Source organism: Hemibagrus wyckioides, linkage group LG07 (genome assembly GCF_019097595.1).
Source record: "Hemibagrus wyckioides isolate EC202008001 linkage group LG07, SWU_Hwy_1.0, whole genome shotgun sequence".
NCBI lineage: Eukaryota > Metazoa > Chordata > Actinopteri > Siluriformes > Bagridae > Hemibagrus > Hemibagrus wyckioides.
The window spans coordinates 16864689-16884806 of record NC_080716.1 but is presented as its reverse complement, the minus strand read 5'-3'; the positions used below and the strand labels follow the sequence as shown (position 1 = coordinate 16884806).

General features: G+C 40.4%; 3 protein-coding genes across 3 annotated transcripts; 2 read left to right on the top strand and 1 right to left on the bottom strand.

Annotated features, from left to right (window-relative positions):
* The first annotated feature begins 149 nt into the window (after positions 1-149).
* ttc5 (tetratricopeptide repeat domain 5) lies at positions 150-5588 on the top strand. Its single transcript, XM_058395621.1, has 10 exons — positions 150-269; positions 1402-1534; positions 2011-2222; positions 2414-2567; positions 2819-2910; positions 3011-3067; positions 3356-3502; positions 3628-3842; positions 3984-4128; positions 5240-5588. Exons 1-10 carry the CDS (start codon positions 204-206, stop codon positions 5357-5359), a joined length of 1341 nt encoding a protein of 446 aa, XP_058251604.1. The 5' UTR covers positions 150-203; the 3' UTR covers positions 5360-5588.
* Positions 5589-5866: 278 nt separating this feature from the next.
* LOC131356531 (E3 ubiquitin-protein ligase CCNB1IP1) lies at positions 5867-9291 on the bottom strand. Its single transcript, XM_058395622.1, has 4 exons — positions 8992-9291; positions 7406-7552; positions 7130-7295; positions 5867-6084 (listed from the first exon to the last, which is right to left on the bottom strand). The coding sequence occupies exons 1-4, from the start codon at positions 9286-9288 to the stop codon at positions 5918-5920; spliced, it is 777 nt and encodes a 258-aa protein (XP_058251605.1). The 5' UTR covers positions 9289-9291; the 3' UTR covers positions 5867-5917.
* Positions 9292-11022: 1731 nt separating this feature from the next.
* On the top strand, positions 11023-18816 carry si:ch211-212k18.5 (sal-like protein 2). The gene is made up of 3 exons (XM_058393978.1): positions 11023-11724; positions 14114-17394; positions 17614-18816. The coding sequence occupies exons 1-3, from the start codon at positions 11649-11651 to the stop codon at positions 17851-17853; spliced, it is 3597 nt and encodes a 1198-aa protein (XP_058249961.1). The 5' UTR covers positions 11023-11648; the 3' UTR covers positions 17854-18816.
* The last annotated feature ends 1302 nt before the right edge of the window (positions 18817-20118 follow it).

Genomic DNA, 20118 nt, shown 5'->3' with positions numbered 1-20118 from the left:
TCCTGATATCGTGTTATTGCAGTAGATCTAAATTCTGGTTTTAGAGCAAATGTGTCAGGTTATAATGCAACGTTATAAAATAATGTCGCCTAATAAAACAGAAATGACAATAAAAGTTTTTTTAAAAAACGTCATTATGCATGTTAGCCTCCTGACCAGAAGGCGGAGTCGCAGTCCGGTGTCTCGGCTTTTCCTGTCTAAAGATGGCTGAAGTTGATAACGATGGTGAACATAAAACATCTGAAAAAGATGATTTGCAGATATTAAAGGTAGGAGCTCCTTATATGATCGATATAAGCAGGTTGTCGTCGGTCCTATGTAAAATCTAGACTGATAGCTAACTTGTTAATTAGGGTAGTTATACAGTTGCTGCTTAGCCTCCCGACTATCACTATAACAACGCATACATGGCTTACTAGCAACACAAACTACTGCAGGGATGGGAACAGTGATGGCTCCTTATTAAATATGAGATGTGAAAGCGATTACTGTGCGATGCGCATTTTTGTAGACAACAGACAACAAAAAAAATCAAAAGTGTATAACACACTATATTGCCAAATGTTTTGGGACACCCCTCCAAATATATACTATTTGTGTTCACGTTTGTTGTATCTACCTGGAGAACATTATATTGTAGTTATACACCGATCAGGCATAACATTATGAGCACTGAGAGGTGAAGTGAATAACACTTAATATCTCCTCATCATGGCACCTGGTAGTGGGTGGGATATATTAGGCAGCAAGTGAATATTTTGTCCTCAAAGTTGATGTGTTAGAAGCAGGCAAAATGGGCAAGTGTAAGGATTTGAGCGAGTTAAGGGCCAAATTGTGGACGACTGGATCAGAGCATCTCCAAAACTGCAGCTCTTGTGAAGTGTTCCCGGTCTGCAGTGGTCAGTATCTATCAAAAGTGGTCCAAGGAAGGAACAATGGTGAACCGGCGACAGAATCATGGATGGCCAGGGCTTGTTGATGCATGTGGGGAGTGAAGTGTGTACCCCATGACCAACATATTTACTGATCTCAACACTAATCGACGAATTGGTTACAGCCCTTTCTGAGATGATCTGAGTGTGGATCTGATCCAACAGACGAGCTATTGTTGCTCAAATTGCTGAAGACGTTAATGCTGGTTCGGATAGAAAGGTGTCAGACTACACAGTGCATGACGGGTCAGGGCTGTTTTTTGGCAGAATATCACAATAACACAATATTAGGCAGGTGTAATGTTATAATGTTATGGTATAATGTTATGCCTTGTCAGTGTATTTGATCTAGGACATACGGTATATACTGGAGTTAAAACACTAAATTCTGCTCTATATATATATATATATATATATATATATGTATGTATATATATATGTATGTATGTATGTATATTTTGTTTCTCAGGAACTTGTAGATGGACTGTATCACTTTCGGGATCATTATTTTGAGACGCACAGTGTGGAAGATGCTAGTAAAAAACAAAATGATGTTGCCGAAGAGATGAATAAGACGCTAAAGAAGCTGGAGGAGAAGGAAGGCGAGTTTAATTTACACCCACAGATAATGTAACTCAAGCTTTTCAAGCAAGTGTGAGATTCCATTAGTGCCAAAAATGCTACCTATCTTGTTTACTCACATCATACCTTATGTATTGATTTCATTGTTTTTTTTATTGACACGTGGTTTTCCTGTTGTGGTGCTCTATCCTTCTCTCTGTGATTTAATCTGGTTGGATTTTGATTCTACAAATATCACTATGCTTACAAAATGCAGCTAATGATCATATATCAAACCTGTCATGATCAGTACATGATCATGATTATCAGAGTAATTATATATCACACTAAAGTCTTATCAAAAGCAAAAAATAAAATGTGATTTAAAATGTATTTAATAGTACCAATAAATTGGGGAGAATTTGTGTAAAAAGGGGGTATGATTTAAGATGTACATTAGAATCAGGCAATATATAATAGATTTTATCATTCATATGCACATATATCCTCATCTCAGATCTCTACAAAAACAGCGCTCAGTTTTTTCTCTTGCGGGGCCGGTGTCTGAACATAGCTCCACAGTTCAGTCAGGCAGCAGAAGAGAACCTCTCAAAGGCAGTAAAACTGGAACCAGGCCTGGTGGAGGCGTGGAATACTCTAGGCGAGCAGTACTGGAAGAAAGGTGACCTGATTGCTGCAAAGACCTGTTTTACTGGAGCGCTACAGCAGGTATGTGTGAGAGAAAACATGTATGAAGGAAAAATTCTATGTAAATCAGTGTACAAGCTACATTCTGTTAATATAAGGTAAAATAATAATAATATATGATGGTAGTTAATTTCACAAAGTCAAATATGAATGTCTATCCATGACTCTAAGGATTTCTCTGGTAACGTTGGGGATCTCTGTCCCTTCTTCAGAGCAAAAATAAAGTGTCTTTGCGAAGCCTTTCTATGGTGCTGAGGCAGTTGCCTCCGGAAGGGGGCGCTCAGGAGCAAGGCAAGTGTATTATAGAGAGTGTGGATCTGGCAAGGCAAGCAGTGCAGCTGGATGTCACAGACGGAACATCCTGGTGTAAGTTTGTTTCAGTTTGATGGTGCTTTATTTTAAAGGCATATTTGATTCTAGCATTTCTTTACACATGCCTAAGACTTTTGCACAATATTGTGTATGTGATGTCATTTTTTTTTAGCTTTACCGTTGGATGTTGATGCTATGATGTCTGATAAAGTAGTGTGAATGATTTGAGTGAATTATAAACAACATAAGATGGCAAATCTATTCAGTAAGAATTAAATCATTTAAATGAATCCTTTCCTGGACAGACATCTTAGGGAATGCATACATCTCCTTGTTCTTCAGCAGTGGACAAAATCCTCAGATGTCTCAGCAAGCTCTTAGTGCCTATTCACAAGCTGTGAGTAGACACACACGGGATAGATTATTCAGGGGCTATTGTCTTCTGTATATTTCTACTGATTATCTTGCTAATTGTACGTATTGTTTATTTGTTTCAGGAGAAAATTGACAAAGCATCTGCCTTAAATGCTGATCTGCACTTCAATCGTGCCACGGTAATTCTCTTGTTCCTTTTGTTGTTGTGGTCTTTCAAACTGATGATTCATTTATTCAGATTAACTCCAACCTACAAAGTGTAGCCTGGTGCTGCATAATAGAGCAAAGTTGTAGTGACACTACTTAATCCAGTGGTTTTCTAAATTTGGTTTTTATCATGTTTTTAGCTGATAAACTCTATTATAGCAGTCGATAGGCCTATTCCAGTGTGAAATTGACTTACTGTAATCGTGACATTGTGCAGGGCTTCCTTACATCTACTTTTATTTCTGACTTTTCTTCATTAGTTGTTCCAGTATGAGGAAATGTTCAGTTCAGCTTTGGCTGGATACAGTCGAGCCGCAGCTCTTGACCCCAGCTTAGACGAACCTACCGAAAGAGAGAAGCTTTTGTTGAAATACCTAGACCAAATAACTAGTCTTACGGAGAATAAGGTGAGTGTTGGGGAAAATGTTGTATCATCATGCTACTGTATATATAAAGCATTAATTTTGGCAGTGATTTTATAGTAGATGGGAGTAGAGTGGTGATATCTTCTTTCTCTGTCCTTGTCCCTCAGGGGAAAGTAAAAGCACGGCGCTTGCGCAACATGCTCTCCTCTCTGAATTTGTCTGCTTTGGGTCCATGTGCCTCGCCTCAATATCGCTCCCCAACAGGCCGCACTGGAAGCCTTGAGCTCCGCAGTTTCACTGCTCTTACACATGGCCATAATACTGGTGTTGCAGCCATGGGGAAGGTTGTCTTCAGTCTGGCTATGGAGGGCAGCATGGCCTTGTGAGTGAATTACTAAACAATGTTTTTTTTTGTTTATGATTTTTGTTCAAGATGTAATTAAGAAAATATTCTGTTTCTATTGACAGTCCTTGCATGTTATTGTGATATTGCATATTTGTAATCCTTTTGTAATCCTCACAGTACGTTTGGGATGATGGATAGCGAAGAGACCTGTTATGTGGTCATGGTTTATAACATAGCCGATGGCTGGGGTGTGTTAATCGGAGACACGGTGGTTGTTCCTGAACCACATGTGAAACGACACAGCATAACACACAATGATAAGGTACATGCACTTCATTCATATTATTATACACTTCTCATCTCCTGACCTTGTATTATAGCACCAAGTGTTCAGCTACCATATATAATAAGAAAAAAAAACAGTTTAGATGTCTAGGAAGTTTAGTTTATATGAATTGAGTTTGTTTCATATTAGAGTAGAGTAGGCAAACTTTGAGTGCAGATTGAAGCCTATGACAAAGACTATAGACTGTTTTTTTGGCTTTAATTTGCAGTCACTTCTAAAGTGTGGAAATTATTCGTATAGGACGACACACTATAAAAGGTGAAACTGACAGATCTTAAAGGGACAATGGCAGTGTGAAAGAGGCCTAATAAGTGGCATTCAGTAAATCTTACAGTAATGCAGCTCTGCTATTGGAGTGTGTCACAGGTCCAGGTACAGGGCCAATCCTGATCTTGGGTTATTGACTGTTTGAAACTTTCTCCCAATATCTGTGTGGGTTTTTCTCCACAATCATGCTTGTAGGTGGATTGGCTACAATAAATTGCCCTAAGTGTGTGTTTGTGAAACCCTGTGTCTGTGAGGGACTGGTCTTCCCCATCCAGTGTCCATTTTTGGCTAGTGTCCACCATGATACTGACCATAAAATAGAGGTTAAATTAAACGTATGTATGCAATTAATGAGCTGTTTAACCTTGACAACACAATTGATACATAAAATATATAAAATCTTAGGCAAATCATCTGATTCTGCATCCTGTCAGTTAATTTCACATTATTGCACTAACATGAGGATTTGCATATAAATAATACAGATTCAAACATTTTTCTTAGCAAACTGTTTTCTGTTTGTTTGGGATTTTTATTTTAGTAAAAAGTACCACAATTCTTGTATAAACGCTCATGCAAACTATTTCCTAATATATGATTTTGTAGCAGAGTTTATTCTCTAATACATGCTCTAATTTCTGCAATGATAAAGATTTTTTATAAATAAATTAAAGTACTTGAGATTCACTTTTTGTTATTTGTGAAAAGTGTTTCATGAAACTTGGATTCAGACACAATTTTTTCATGTCTGTGCATCACTCAAGTACAGAACATGTTACTCTACGTCCGTCACTTACGTCGCTCTCCCTTCTTCTCGCAGTCTTATGATTTCCGCAGTATACGTGTGGACTCTCCTCTTCTACTTATTGTGAACGGAAAGAGACAAGCGATGCAAAGCCAAACAGCGACTTCAGTCAGATACAAACCACAATCTGAATGAGCGAGTGCAAAGAGAGCAGACAATGGAGCAGACCATTTTCATTTTTTTTGTTTGTACATAGTGTGTAACATTTTGTTTAGTTGAATATATAGTATTTGTACATATTTATTTCTTATTTTTATTTTCACTTATCTTTGTGTGTGTTTTATATTAAAAAAAACAAAGATTCAGATGCCTGATCCAGGTCTGAGACAATAAAACTTTCCCAATGGTGCTCCTAAATTACTAAAGAAACTGTGTTGTGTTTTATACTGTGATCCCCACACACTACATCAACAGAGAGAAGTAAAAGACAGCAGGAGGGAGAAGGATAACTTTGAAATCAAAGTACACTCTATTGACATGGAAGACATGGACATCATTATAAGATCACACAATGCAAATTAGCAGTAGACTTAATGAAACCAGTCAGCTTTATTATCTATAAACAAATTTGAAACGAACAAATTGTAAACAAGTTATAGCAAATTGAGCAACATCAAGGAGTACAAAGAGAATATACCCGTGTAATGAAAAAGATACTGATGCATACCAAACTGTCAGATTTTTTGCAGTTAGTTAGTTTTTCTTTATAAAGGAATGCCCTTTCTCTCTTGGTGGAGAGCTAAACTGGAAAAAGCTCTTGAAGCTCTCTGGTTCTAGGAAAGAAGGAAAGAGCTTGTCACCTTCTGGACCCACAGCTAAGAAAGGAGAAGTGGTGCGGGGAGAGTGCTGTCTAATTATTCCTAAGGGGAGCAAGTTTAGAGATCAACATTAGTCTTATCCACATAAGTGGTCTGCTCTATATTACAAAAAAAAACAAACAACATCCAGTCTGCTAACAAATCTGGACAGGTATGTATAAAAATGTATTGAATGCATTTCAGAAATTCAGAAGTACATTCAATTCTAAACAAACCTATACAAATGACTTTTAATAGAATTTTAAAATGGTGAGTATTTAAGAATGCTTCTCAGTGTTTCTCAATCCATTAAGAGTAGTGAAATGTTGCAGTGCAGACTGAAATGTCTAAATCATATAGTTAAGTAATCAGTAATCAAATATTTGTGCCAGGTCATAGCTCCAGGGTCCCCAGTTCAATCCTGAGCTCAGATTACCCTCTGTGCAGAGTTTCACATCTCCTCCCTGTGTCCCAAAGGTATGCCAGTAGGTGGGCTGGCTGTTGAAAACTACCCCTAGCTGTGAATGAGTGTGTGAATGTGAGTGCATGGTGCCCTGCAACGACTGACATCCCATTCAGCCTGTATTCCTTCCTTCCTGCACGGTGTGCTCTGGTATCTGGGACCAAAATGTTAGCAGCAGATTCTTCAAGTCGCCATGAATTGGTGTTTGTCCAGCACATCCCATAGATACTTGATCATATTGAGATGCGGGGAATTTGTCATGTTTTTTAAATAATCCTTGACCAGTCTTTAGAGCGTGGCAGGGCACTCTGACTGATCTGCAGCTACACCCCACTGTGTTCTGACACCTTTCTATCATAGCCAGCATTAATTTTTACAGCAATTTGTGCTGTAGTGTCTCTTCAATGGTATGGGCCAGACGAGGTAGCCTGCTCTCTCCATGCATGTCAGTATGCCTTGGGGACTCATGACCCTATTGCTGGTTGTCCCTTCTTGGACCAATTTAGTTAGGTGCCAACCACTTCATGCCGAGAACGCCCCACAAGAGGCTAGCACTACAAATGTAATAGCCAGTGATTCCCTGTCATTTTTTTTTCTAGTGCCTTGACCTCCTATACTTTCAATTAACCAAATCTCACCACTCACCAGTGGGGAAAATATTGGCAGCTAGGTTCAGTCCTTCTTTCTCAGCAGCCTCCATGGTGCGTAGCCTCATAGTCTCAAACAGCCCCTGAAGTTTCTGATACTGTCTGTTTCTCTTCACCAGAAGTTCTGAAACTTCACTATATTTTCGCTTATATTCTTCCAGCCTCTGGAAAAAGGGAGGGTAATGCTTCAAACATTTCAAACAAACCTGCTTCATGTTAACCAGCACACATAAATCTACTAGAATTTAATAGTAGTGCATGATATGGTAATAACCTTATTGAGTGATGCAATCTCCTCCCGCAGTGCATTCAGCTCAAGCTCTTTGGATTGGTTCTGCTGTACCATCACCTTCTCAATTTGGCCAACCTGCACTTCTGCTCTGGACAAACTATACTCCATAAGCAACCTTTCTTGGTTTACCTAAAGCACATTAATCCAGACGTATATTAAGCACAGGCTCAGATGGTTGCAATTATTGCAATTAGTTTTAATAGCTAACCATTAAAACAGTTGAGTGTAAAAGTATGCAACATTCGTGGCTCCTCTGAAAAAGAAGACCTACCACTATTTTGCATTTTATCCACAAAAATGTCATTAAAACACAGTTATTCTTCAAACAACACAATCAACTAAAGCAAAGGTAAAGTCAGAGATCTGCCATAATCATCTCAGCCACTGAAACTGAACTGAAGACAGTAATATATGACATTCGAAAGAGCTACTACACATTAGAGATCGGTTACTAAATGCCAAGACTTTATAATTTCATTGTGGGAAAAAATCCACAGACTTTTCCAGATTTCTTTTTTAGCTTTCCAGACATACTATATTCCAGTTTAGTAACTGTATAATCATTATTTGCACTGCAAAGAGAAAATATTTGTGATGCTCATTATGCAGAAAAGAAGGTAATTACTAAAGACAACACATTTACTTTTAGGTTGTGTGTTTACTTTGACAACAGAATACTTTTTCGCATTTTTCTGAGTTTAATTCCTATAGCCCAGGCTACTGTATATACACTATATCGCCAAACGTTTTGGGACGTCTGCCTTTACATGCACATGAATTTAATATGGAGTTGGCCCACCCTTTGCAGCTATAACAGCTTCAACTCTTTGTGTATTTATGGGAATTTTTGACCATTCCTTTAGAAGCGCATTTGTCAGGTCAGGCACTGATGCTGGACGAGAAGGCCTGGCTCGCAGTCTCCGCTCTAATTCATCCCAAAGGTGTTCTATCGGGTTGAGGTCAGGACTCCTATGCAGGACAGTCAAGTTCCTCCACACCAAACTCACTCATCCATGTCCTTATGGACCTTGCTTTGTGCACTGGTGTGCAGTCATGTTGAAACAGGAAGGGGTCATCCCCAAACTGTTCCCACAAAGTTGGGAGCATGAAATTGTCCAAAATGTCTTGGTATACTGAAGCATTAAGAGTTCCTTTCACTGGAACCTAAGGGCCCCCTGAAAAACAACACCTGTATTAAATGATTTTGGCAATATAGTGTATATAGAGTTTTGCATGTTCCCTGCATGTGTCTGGTAAGTATTCTCCAGGTTCTCCTGTTTCCACACACCTCCCAAAAACAGGCTGGCATGTGAATGTGGGCAAATATGGTGTTTTTTGATAGGCAGGACTCCACTCCAGTTTGTATTCCCATTTCATGTTGTGTGCTCCTGCGATAAACTCCTGGTCCACTACAGCGTTAAACAGGATTAAGCAGTAACTTTCGATGACGAATAAACTTTCCAGATTTTCTTGTCCCCAGGTCAGAGTATCTTTAAACATTACTTACATTTTCCAGACTGTCTAGGAATTTTTTCCTGTAAGAGGATTATCTTGAATACAAAGCTAACCTGGTATGTCCAAAAGGCCAGTGCTCGATGGCTGATATCCAGAACGGTCTCGGGTCGCAGTCCGACCAAAACCATGGCCTTGTACTGCTCTGATGGAGCCAGCTCAGTACGCACAATGTCCAGTTTTCCAGACAGGGCAGAAGAACAGGCAGGGCAGATAGTCGGAGTGCGGCTGAACTCACCAGAGCCGTGCCGATCACAGAAGATGTGAGAGCAGGCCGTCACCCAGGCAAAGCCACTCAACTTTCCTCGACATTTGGGGAAATTACAGATCAGGCTGTAGTCATACATGGACATGGCTAAAACAGGAGTAAACTTAAAAGAAAGAAAATAAAAAAGAGAACAAGAGAACAACTGAGTTGTTCAGAGTAATAAAGAAATAATATATATATATATATATATATATATATATATATATATATATATATATATATATATATAAATTATAATAATCTCTCTCTCTCACTATATAGATAGATAGATAGATAGATAGATAGATAGATAGATAGATAGATAGATAAAAAATTTAATTTTGGAGCTAGCCACTAAACACCTAGCAAGCTACCATCAATTTCCTGCTAGCTACTGCGATTAAATACGAACGTATATAACGATATATTTCGATATAATTAAACATAATCAACTATCATCGTTACAATGCGTAAAACTCATTTAAGGAACATATACATTTAAGGAACATATATCCTGTTCAGTAAAACATTATTACCTTACTTTCTCAAAACCGCTAAATGCTATCAAGTATTTGGCGGTTTGGCGAAGAAAGGTACACATTATGGTACGTTCACAAGCAACGTGATTTATTGTGAATCCAAGTTTCCGACCTACGTCGAACAAGAGCAATTCAAGAGCAACAATGAGATTGGGAAATTGTAATCATAAATCTGTTTCTTCAAAATCTTTTGGACATTGTGAAGAAAATGAAAGTTAGTGGTCCCTGGTAGTGTCAATTTTTATTTATTTATTTGTGTTTATTTATTTATCTAAAAGTACAGTGCGTGTAGTTGTCGTTGATAAGACCAAAGGCACGACTACACTTACATATTTAATCCTCGTTTCAATTAAGTGCATTTCTACATTGCGGGGAAATGTTAGACATATACCAGAGTAAATCATATACTCAAATAGCCAACCTTAGCAGTGTGCATGAACGCAAAGCTTTCGTAAATACAACAAGACAACAATGAGGATCCGACGAGCACGTGAAGGTAGCATTAATTCAGCCTGCCTTTAATATGTTTGCATTGATAAGGTGCAGTGTTGTGAAGGAGCTCGCGCGCTCTCGCGGCGGCCGGCGATAATGTAGCCTTTCGGACGTCTTGAAAATTTTATTTCAACTGCACCTCCTACAACATCCTTAGCACTTTGCTTTGCTAAGAGTTCAAATGCACCCTAAATAAACAGGCTAAAGCGATAGATAAACTCACAGAGCGGCTTCAGGGGGTCTATGTACAAATTAGTTAGGATGGATATGTGTGTGCTGCATCTAATTAAAAATGGCTTTTCCCTTCATCACTCCTCCACGTGGTGTATGGGAATACAGGCGGGGTGAAAGGGAGGCATTGTGCAAGGCAGCAATGGATCCCGGGGTGCAGAAAGAAAGATGCTCACTCAACTGTGTCCAGGTCGCCTTTGTTGGAAATTCCCTTCCATTCACTGGCTTTTAAATAGAGCTCCACATATGCGGACACACTGAGGATGTGACGGGAGGTCGATTCTCCTAAAACTTCACTCTCAGTTATAAAGGCACAGGAGTGAATTGATTACATGTATATAGTATGAAGCATGTAGTTTCTTAATCGCAGCAAAGTTGCTTGATCATCACAGCGTGTTTATGTTTATAGTAACTGGATATTTAATTCCTTATTATAATCCGTCCATCACTAATAGTTTTTCATTTGCATACATAAAACGTCTCTCGCTACTTAAGTTATAAGTTTTTTGAGTCATTCTGTCCATCCATCATTTGGGCCATCAGTCATTTGGGGTTTCTTTTAAAGGTGCTTGTGCTTAAATTGTCTCTTACACTCAGCGCTTTTTGCATTTTATTTTTGTTCCGAATTACATAGTGAGATTAATTATATGAACATAATTTTGCTTTCTGACAGTAAAGAGACTGCCTTTAATTGCTTTGATGGTGTGAGAAATGTGATGCGAGGGATCAGGAGAGAGAAAAAGAGACGGTGTTCCACGCTATTGAAATGCAAATGTTAGCAAAGAACAAGGAGAGATTGTGTGTGTGTGTGTGTGTGTGTGTGTGTTTGGGAGTAGGGGTACATGCACAGCGTGCAAGTTTGAGAAAGAGGGGACTTGTTGAGGAAATAACACCACGCGCACTCGCCAGATCGCGCCGCAGCGGACGTCACGGTTGCTGCTCCGCGGTCAGTGCGCGTGCTAACTTTATCGATTTGTTTCCAAAATTAAAAGAGCGCTTACATGGCCTGACTTTACGTTCATGTCGCACAGAAATTCATTCGGCGTGTGTGGTGCTGAAGTTTTATAGTCGCGTTCTCGACTTTTTTTGTTTGTTTTTATTGTCGCTTTCATTGGCGAATTCACGACAGCGCGAGACCTCGAGGAGACCCGTTCGTTGACTCCGGCTGATGATCCCGTCAGTCGTCGAGCTCTGGCCGTGAATCATGTCGCGCCGAAAGCAGAAACGACCCCAGCAGCTCGTTAACGCGGATCCGGGGGGCACGCGCCTGGCATCGCAAGGTGAGAGAGATTTATTGGCTTCTTGCAACCGTGAATTAAGAGGTGCAACACCACCAAGGAATATAAATAAAGCAATTCATTGTTGGCTTAGCAGAATACACAGTCATGTCTATGATACAGAATATTTAGGGACCCGTTTGATCGCTGGCCTGTCTACTGTCATATAAATTATTTCACCCGTAAATAACAATAAAACCTAAAATCTTAAAATAAAATAGTCTTAAGTGATTGTTACGTCCACGTTCCGGGAATGTTAGTTTGAGGTGCATTTTTAAAAAAAAAAAAAAAAACAAAAGGAAAAGAAACGAAATAAAGCATACTTTGGCAAATGTTTCATGTCAGTTTGTCGTACAACCATAAGAGAACGTTTTAAAGTTCCTAGAGCTCCTGGAACCAAAATATAATAACGTTCCTGTAACATTAAGAAATGATTCCAAAATGAAAAGAAGCTATCTATGTGTTTACTGGGAGATCAGCATCAATCAGCGTCCATTTTATGTGATAAGCTTGTACTGCTCTGTGGCCAAATCAACTGTTCCTACTTTGAGTGTGCACTTTACATTTGCCTGGTCAACGTGTAATGATTGTTTAAATTTTGCTGCCTGACCACAGCCACAACACGACCTTGATGACATCATATCACAGGCACGAGATATGAACTCACAGTTGGTCCCCGTTTGCTCAGTACCAAACAAGCACTGGATATGGTTAATTTCATAAACCATTATCCAAAGTTCCATTTTGGTTATATATTTAAAACGGAGTAAAAAAGAAAAAAATAAGTTCTGGCTATTTACTGGACCATATATTGGATATTGGATCAAAGTGCCTCATGTGTAATCTTTATAAGTCTCAACTCGACCATGTTTGGTTATACCCTGCTATTTGGGCAGCAGCAGCACAGTAATGGCTGTAGTGTGTGATTCTGTTGTATGCAGTGAGTGGGGTCATTGTTCAGGAGATTCTGCTCAGATTTCTGCAGTGTGTATGGTACCTGATCATCCTGTGGCTAAGCAATAGCTTACCGTTTGTTTTTGAAAGAAGATTGGATGATTTTTTTTTTTCTTGGAACTTGGAAAGAAAAAAAGAAAAGAAAACAAAATGCCTGAGGGTTGGTTTTGACCATTGTTTAACTATAGTCATTACTTTGACATGCATCATTCAGGGGCCATAACTGTGTTATCTTTTTAATAGTACCAATTTTCCAAGAGACTTCCAGCATTCTCTGCTTGACTGCTGGGGGTCTTTTATTCGTGTAGAAAACTTTACTATTCACTGTGAATAAGGTGCAGGCTGTGGGGAGGGGAAGAAGGGGTTTTTGGGTAAAGATTAATCTCTTCTCTTTCTATTCTCTTTTTCCTCTCTCTTATTCTGTTCCCTTGTGCTCGGCTACTCTCTACTCAGTCAGTAAACCCCCACTCCCTTGATTCTATTCACCACATACCCCTACTCAGTTGGGGGTTCCATTGGGTAGGATGCAGATGGGTAAAGAATTTCTCAAACATACAGAACTACTAAAGGTGTGCTTTATCAATTCAGTGCCCCATCTTGGCTTGGCTGACATGGTTTGGTTGAATCTATTAATATTAAGATGAATTATTTACTTATTTACAGGTGCAACGACATAACGTTGTATACAGTTATTCAAAGTGCACTGGAGTGTAGGGTAGTCTGTCACTCAGCTTTCCAATTCCCAACCCCCGTCTTTATTTTCTTACTCTCTGCTGAAGATTCTGAAAGAATTTGACCTCTGGGCTCTAGAGGTCATATCAACTGGCCAATCAGGGCATGAAGACAGTGACCAAAACCCATAGTATAGTCTGACCTGTGACCTTGTGTCAGGGGAAGGATGAATGAAGAGATGAAAGACAGAACTGATGGAAAGAGTGCTAGGTTAAGAGGGTTATGGGTTGTTGTGGCGATACCCATTGTCCTCTACAATGTGTTACCATAGCAGCAAGGTGGTCAGAGGCCTGTGGCAGGAGTAACGAAAGACGGTTGTTCATTAGAGGTTGTTTCTCTAATATGTAAGTGGGGAGATTTGTGAGTATAAAAATGTACAAGGAAATAAATGATGTACATGATATACTGGTGATATATATAAAAAAATATTTGACCAAAAGGAACATGATACACAAAAAAACTTTAAACCTCACTTCACCAAACACCTACAGGATTCATTTGTACTAAAATTAAGACAAATAAATATAGATGTTAATCAAACTGTGGATGAAATTCTATAATGTGGATGTTTGTTATAACTGTTTCTTAATCTAACTTTAGGAAGCTGATGAAGAAAAAGTGTTATATAAGTACATTCAGTAAATGACAGTTGTGATGAGAAAAGTACACTGTTTAATTTCCATACTTCTATGTTATTGTTTTACAGATAATCAGTTGGCTGTGAAGTCACCATCAAACTCTCTTGCTTCAGAACCTACCTCATCTTCCTCATCATCTCCTTCCCCCTCTTCCATCCAAGACTGTCAACCTCCCCTTGCCCCAAGGCCATCACCTGGTGGCTTGCATGCGCCTTCCCTTCCCAATGAAAGTTCCTCCCCTCCACACTGGCCCAGTCATATTGTCCCCTACACCACATCTCTTCCCAATACCCATTCTTCTCTCTCCCCAGATTTTCCACACCCTTCTCTGTCTTCCCAGACACACTCTCCTCCTCCTGTCCAGCAGAAGGCGTCCCACATTACAGTCCATCAGCCTCATTCCACTATATCTTCTCCTCAGATGGGTATCTCTGCCACAACCACCGGTTCATCCTCAGCATCTTCAGCATCCCTAAATCCTATACCACTTCCAAGGAGCCCTAATTCCACACATCAAACCCCTTCCAGTCTACAAGATGAGGTTCATGTGCCACCTACCCTGGCTGTGCTCTTAGAAGAACTTAGGGTTTTGCAACAGAGGCAGATACACCAAATGCAGATGACTGAGGAAATCTGCAGACAAGTGCTACGTTTGGGTGGAGTAATCACTAACCAAGATACAGCATCTCTGGAAACCCCCCAAAGAACCTCTGAATCTCTCTCACCTTCCCTCTCCACCTCTGGTCCTTCCCAGGCTACAGCCTCTTCCATACCCTCCTCTCTTCCAACACTAATTTCAGAATCTGTTTCAAACCTCAACATGTGTACTACTAATGGGCACAAAGATTCATATTCCTCTTCATCATCCACACCATCTTCTACTGCCTCATCTCTGGTGTCCTCAGGTGCTTCTGTGCTACCTCTTTCTTTGTCATTGGGTATCCCCCGTTACCTCCATGAAAAGTCCCCTAACACATCATTGAGCCAGACCAGTGCTGTTAGTTACCAAACCCCTTCTCTACTCACCTCTAGCACCCAGGAGCAGCTGTCAATCAGCTCTGCTGTGGGAACCTCAGCTGGGTCATTGAGCACCTCAACAGGGCGCCAGCAGCATGTCTGTCGGTTTTGTGGTAAAGTTCTGAGCAGTGACTCCTCCTTACAGATTCATCTGAGATCCCATACAGGTGAAAGGCCATACCAGTGTCCTGTCTGTCTCAGTCGCTTCACGACACGTGGGAATCTTAAGGCCCATTTTCTGCGCCATCGTGAGCAGAACCCAGAGCTGTCACTTTCCCTACTCCCACCTGCTCTATCGGAGCAGAACCAGTCAGGATCTGGGCTTGTGGCAGTACAGAGACGCAGGAAGCGCCGTGCAGAAGATGAAGAGCCTTTTGCAGTTAAAGGTGGTGTGAGTGTACCAGATGGCTTAGCCCTTGGTTTTTTATCTGGTTCATCTTCTCGCCTATCTTCTTCATCTCTGCCACTCCCTCCCAGTGTAGATTTGGCTCTCTTGTCCACTGCCCATTCCCTGCTACAGCTTAATCGTGCATCTGCTTCAACAGTGGCATCTGCTTCAGCTGGTATACAGTCGTCTTCTGCATCTACCACCCCCTCTTCCTCTTCCTCTGCTATAACAAACCAGTTTAAAGGTGCCAAGCAACAGAGATTTGATGAAAATACCCCTCCACACTCCACCATACATCCCACTTCTCCCTACTCCCAGCTAGCACACCTTCCCAAGATCCTGTTCCCCTCTGGCCCCTCTCCACATCACCCTGGCCTGGCCCTCCTTCGGCCTCCTCACCTTCCCTCCCCTCACCCCCAGCTCACTTTTCCCTTTTCCCCTTACCCCAAACCCCAATCATCATCTCCCTCTTCCTCTTCTCCATCTTCTTCAACTGCTACGTCTGACACCTGCAAGCTCCAGAGACTGGCACAGAAGCTGGAGAAGCAGCCTCCATCAAAACCCTTCAGTGAAGACCAGACTAATGGCAATACTCAAGCAAATGATGTCTCCACGACCACTACCACTAATACTATCTCAGACTACAGGAGGGAGATGATGACAGCACTGGGTCTAAATCCTAATCCCAACAGTGATCTGAGCACCCAGAGCATCTCTGGAGCAATTCCCTCCCTACCATCTCTGGTGCCTAACCAATGTGGAGTATGTCTGCGCGTGCTTAGTTGCCCCAGGGCACTTCGCCTTCATCAGGCCACTCACCTTGGTGAGCGTCCTTTCCCCTGCAAGCTTTGTGGGCGCTCCTTCTCCACTAAAGGAAGTCTAAGGGCTCATCTGGCTACACACAGAGCACGTCCGCCAAATACACGCACACAGAATTCCTGCCCACTCTGCCAGCGTAAATTCACCAATGCTGTTGTACTACAGCATCACATTCGGATGCATCTAGGGGGACAGTTGCCACCAGAGGGCAATGGAGATCTGGGAACAGAAGAACAAGCTGATCAAATGGGCAGTATTATATTGCCAAAAAACATCCAATCTCTTCCTCTTAATATGAGTATGAGTGTTTCTTCTTCTATTGCTAGCACACTTCAGCCAAGCACTGTTTCAAGAACTAGCACATCACCTGATGCAGAACATGCTGAAGATTCCACCAAAGATGCATGTGACACACCTGTTAATCAAGTCAACATGATTACTGATAAAATCTCAGAGAAGCAAGACCCCACTAGCCCTTTTACCAGTGATAGCACATCTGCTAACTCCTCTCCTTTAGAAGAAGATCCTGACAATGATGCAAGTGGTGTTAGTGATTATAGTCTTAGTGCTCTCAAGGCTCTTCATAATAAACCTCAAACTTGCCCCTTAGTGAGTAAGACTAAAGAGGATGATGAGAACATTCCTCTTTCCCTCTGTACTAGAACCAGTTCCCAGGAACAAACCTCACATCTGGTGGTCAGTGAGCCAAAATCCAACCCTCGGTCTTCAGCTCTTGATCTTTCTCCGGCACTCACACCACCGTCCAGCCCATCCAATCAGCATAAGCCAGAGCACAGAGGTACACAGAAGGCCATGCCTGTTAATGGAAAGTGCATGGATTCTGAGCTCAGTGAAGGAGGTGAATCATTGGTGCCAATAGTCACTAATGGAACAATAGAGGAGGAGAGTGACAATACAATGCCTAGGGATGCTCAAGACTCTAAGAGGAAGGAAGGGGTTATCAAACCCACAGAGAAAAATCATGGAAATTGGGTTGAAGATGAAGCAGAAATCGAAAAGACCCGACCAGATACTCCAGTGATTCCACCACAGCCTGCTCGTTCTGAGAAACCCTACAGCTGTACTCACTGTGGCAAAGAATATGCCAGCCGCAGTGGACTAAAGGTAAGGGCTTGGCAAATTTTAGTATCTGGCATTGCAATATGTGTTGAAGCTTGGTTTGTAATGCTTTCCATAAGTGTTATAAAACTATACTTGTTATTAGTATAGGGTAGGTTTTGGAGCTGAGTAACAAAATGGGTCATTATTATGCAGACATTGAGAGTCTAACTTTGTATGTCTGTGTGTGTGTGTGTGTGTGTGTGTGTGTGTGTTTCCTTTCAGGGACACATGAAAACCCATAGTGGAGGAATGACCAATGAACTGAACACATCAGTTGTTCCACAGTCCTCAGAGGGAAATTATAAAGACACTGTGGAGGCTAGTCCTCATGCTTCTGGTGCAAACTTGCAAGAAGACATAAAAAATGGGATGGAAAACACTTCAGAAAAATCCCTCTTAACAGAGGATTCACTGGCTACTGCTGGTTCAGATGGAGTACAGGAACCTGAGGACAGGGCATAAAAGAATGTAAAAAAAACTGCAGAGACATAATGTTTGTCAGTTTTTAATCAAACATTTTTACTATTCTTGTGGTAGATGTAGCTCTTAAATCTGTGATATTGTAGAATAATAGTGATTCTGTTAACATGGTAAAATTAGTGCCTTTTTCTGAAGACAAGGAAATTTACACAAAGCGAGTCTTTGATATCTGATATCAGCATTCTTAAAATCAGGATCAATGGTTGAAAAAAATGGTGGTATTTGTATATTACAAATTGTACAATATATTAATTTGTGGCCTTTTACTATAGAAATAATTGCAGACCATATCATTTCATCAACCCTGGTCAGCTCTGTAGAGGTGGACAGATTTGGAATCTGATCTTTTATTTCTTATTTTGAATGGTTTTCTCCATAACCATAATGCTTCTGTATGTACTGGATGTTATTTTATGTAGCAGTGCTGCTCTCAACATTGTTTAAAGTCTTTATTAATGAGGTCTGATTTCAGTAAAGTTATACTGTAAAATTTAGTGAACCAGGTCTTATAACTTTCATATAGTACACTTTCAGTATGCAGTTATCGGATCCATTATACTATCCCTTATTCATATTTTACTGTAGCATTGTCCAGAGCCAGAGCAACTTCAGTAAACATGATAGACTTGAGCAGTGATGAGAATGGTTGTTATGGTATAGCTAATATCTCTAGGCTTAGAGATGACATGACCTGTATCTGCAAGCACCCTGATTTCTGATTTCATTTACAGGCATTTAGTTGGTTTGCCCAAATGGTCATTTATTTTCTCTCTTGAGTTACTCAAGAAAAAGTCTGCCCTTTGTCAGTGAACTCTATTTTGCCCACTTAGCCTCTTTTACATTGTGTGTTCCCCATTGCTGTTGCCTTTAAGTTTTTTTTTTTTTACTTCATTGTTTTGAAGATTAGGAATAAAAGCCGAATGAATGTCATGTCATTCAGATAAATACTTGTGTGATGTGGTTTTATGTGTGTATGAAGGCGTGTGTAAACCTTGTAGCAAAAATGCCAAATATTTTACTTATTACTTATTGTACAAATGTTACATTCTGCGTTAAAAGTCCTAAATTTTTAATGCAGCCCAATTTGGTTGAATTAGCAAATTGTCAGGAGAATGACTGCCATAACAGTCATTCTTCTGTCCATTCTTTTAGACTGTGTGTTTGTGTGTTCCCAGCCTCAATCCTCTGTGTATCTGCCCCAGAGGTCTTTTGTGTACTTTTTTGGTGCCCTTTCAAAGTCTATTTTCTTTCATATGGCTTAGTTCACCAGTTCTGTGGTGTGCATGTTGATAGGTGTATGTGTATGCTGTGTGACCATGACTGTGTGTGTGTGTGTATGTGTGCACGAACTTGTGCACTGTGATTGAGTGTGCAGCTGTAGGCACCCCCTCCACTCACTCCCTCCTCTCTAACACCCTCTTTCTGTGTCATGCTCGCTTTCATATGCTCTCTCTTTCATTTTCTCTTTCATTCTCACTCTTTCAGCCTCTTTCCATCCTCTACTCCTCCCTATGTAATGGGACTGACACACAGGAAGCTCTAATCCTTGCACAATGATCCCCTTACCCCACCCAAGCGTCTCTGAACCTGCGGCGAGAGGAAGGGGGGCAATGGGGACCAACCCAGCCAGCTGTCCCCAAAATGCCTCCTAATCCTGCTTCTGCAGAGCCCTTGAAACCATGACAACTGGTAACCAAGGAGAAGAATGTAGAGGTTGAGAGGGAGAGAGACAATGAGCCCAAAAAAAGGGTTAGAAGTTTGTCCACACACTTTCGGAAGCGACACAAGGCATGTCTCAATCAAAAGTACAGGATAAGAAATAGACTCATTGCTGAACGATTAAATAAAACGAGAATAAAAAATGCCTAAGTTATTAAGTAAGCAAAGGGTGAATCCTGATCACATGTTCTCTGCTTGTTTTTCCCATGGGATATATTGTTACTATTACTACAACAATCATATTAACTCATTTTATCAACCTTGAGTTCTTCTATGTTGATTAGATTCACAAAAGACTCAGAAGGTTATTTCAAATTTGCTGTATGTGGGTACAGTCAAGGTCATAAGTTTATGTACACTTTACAAAATGTGCAAAATAATAATAATTAAAAGAAAGTTTTTTATTTAGTATGCCCTGAATAAGTTTAACATATTTAACATAGATGTTTGCATATAGTCCACAAGACAAAATAATAATTGAATTTGCATAACTGAATGAGTTCAAAAGTTTGATTGGTAATTCTGTGT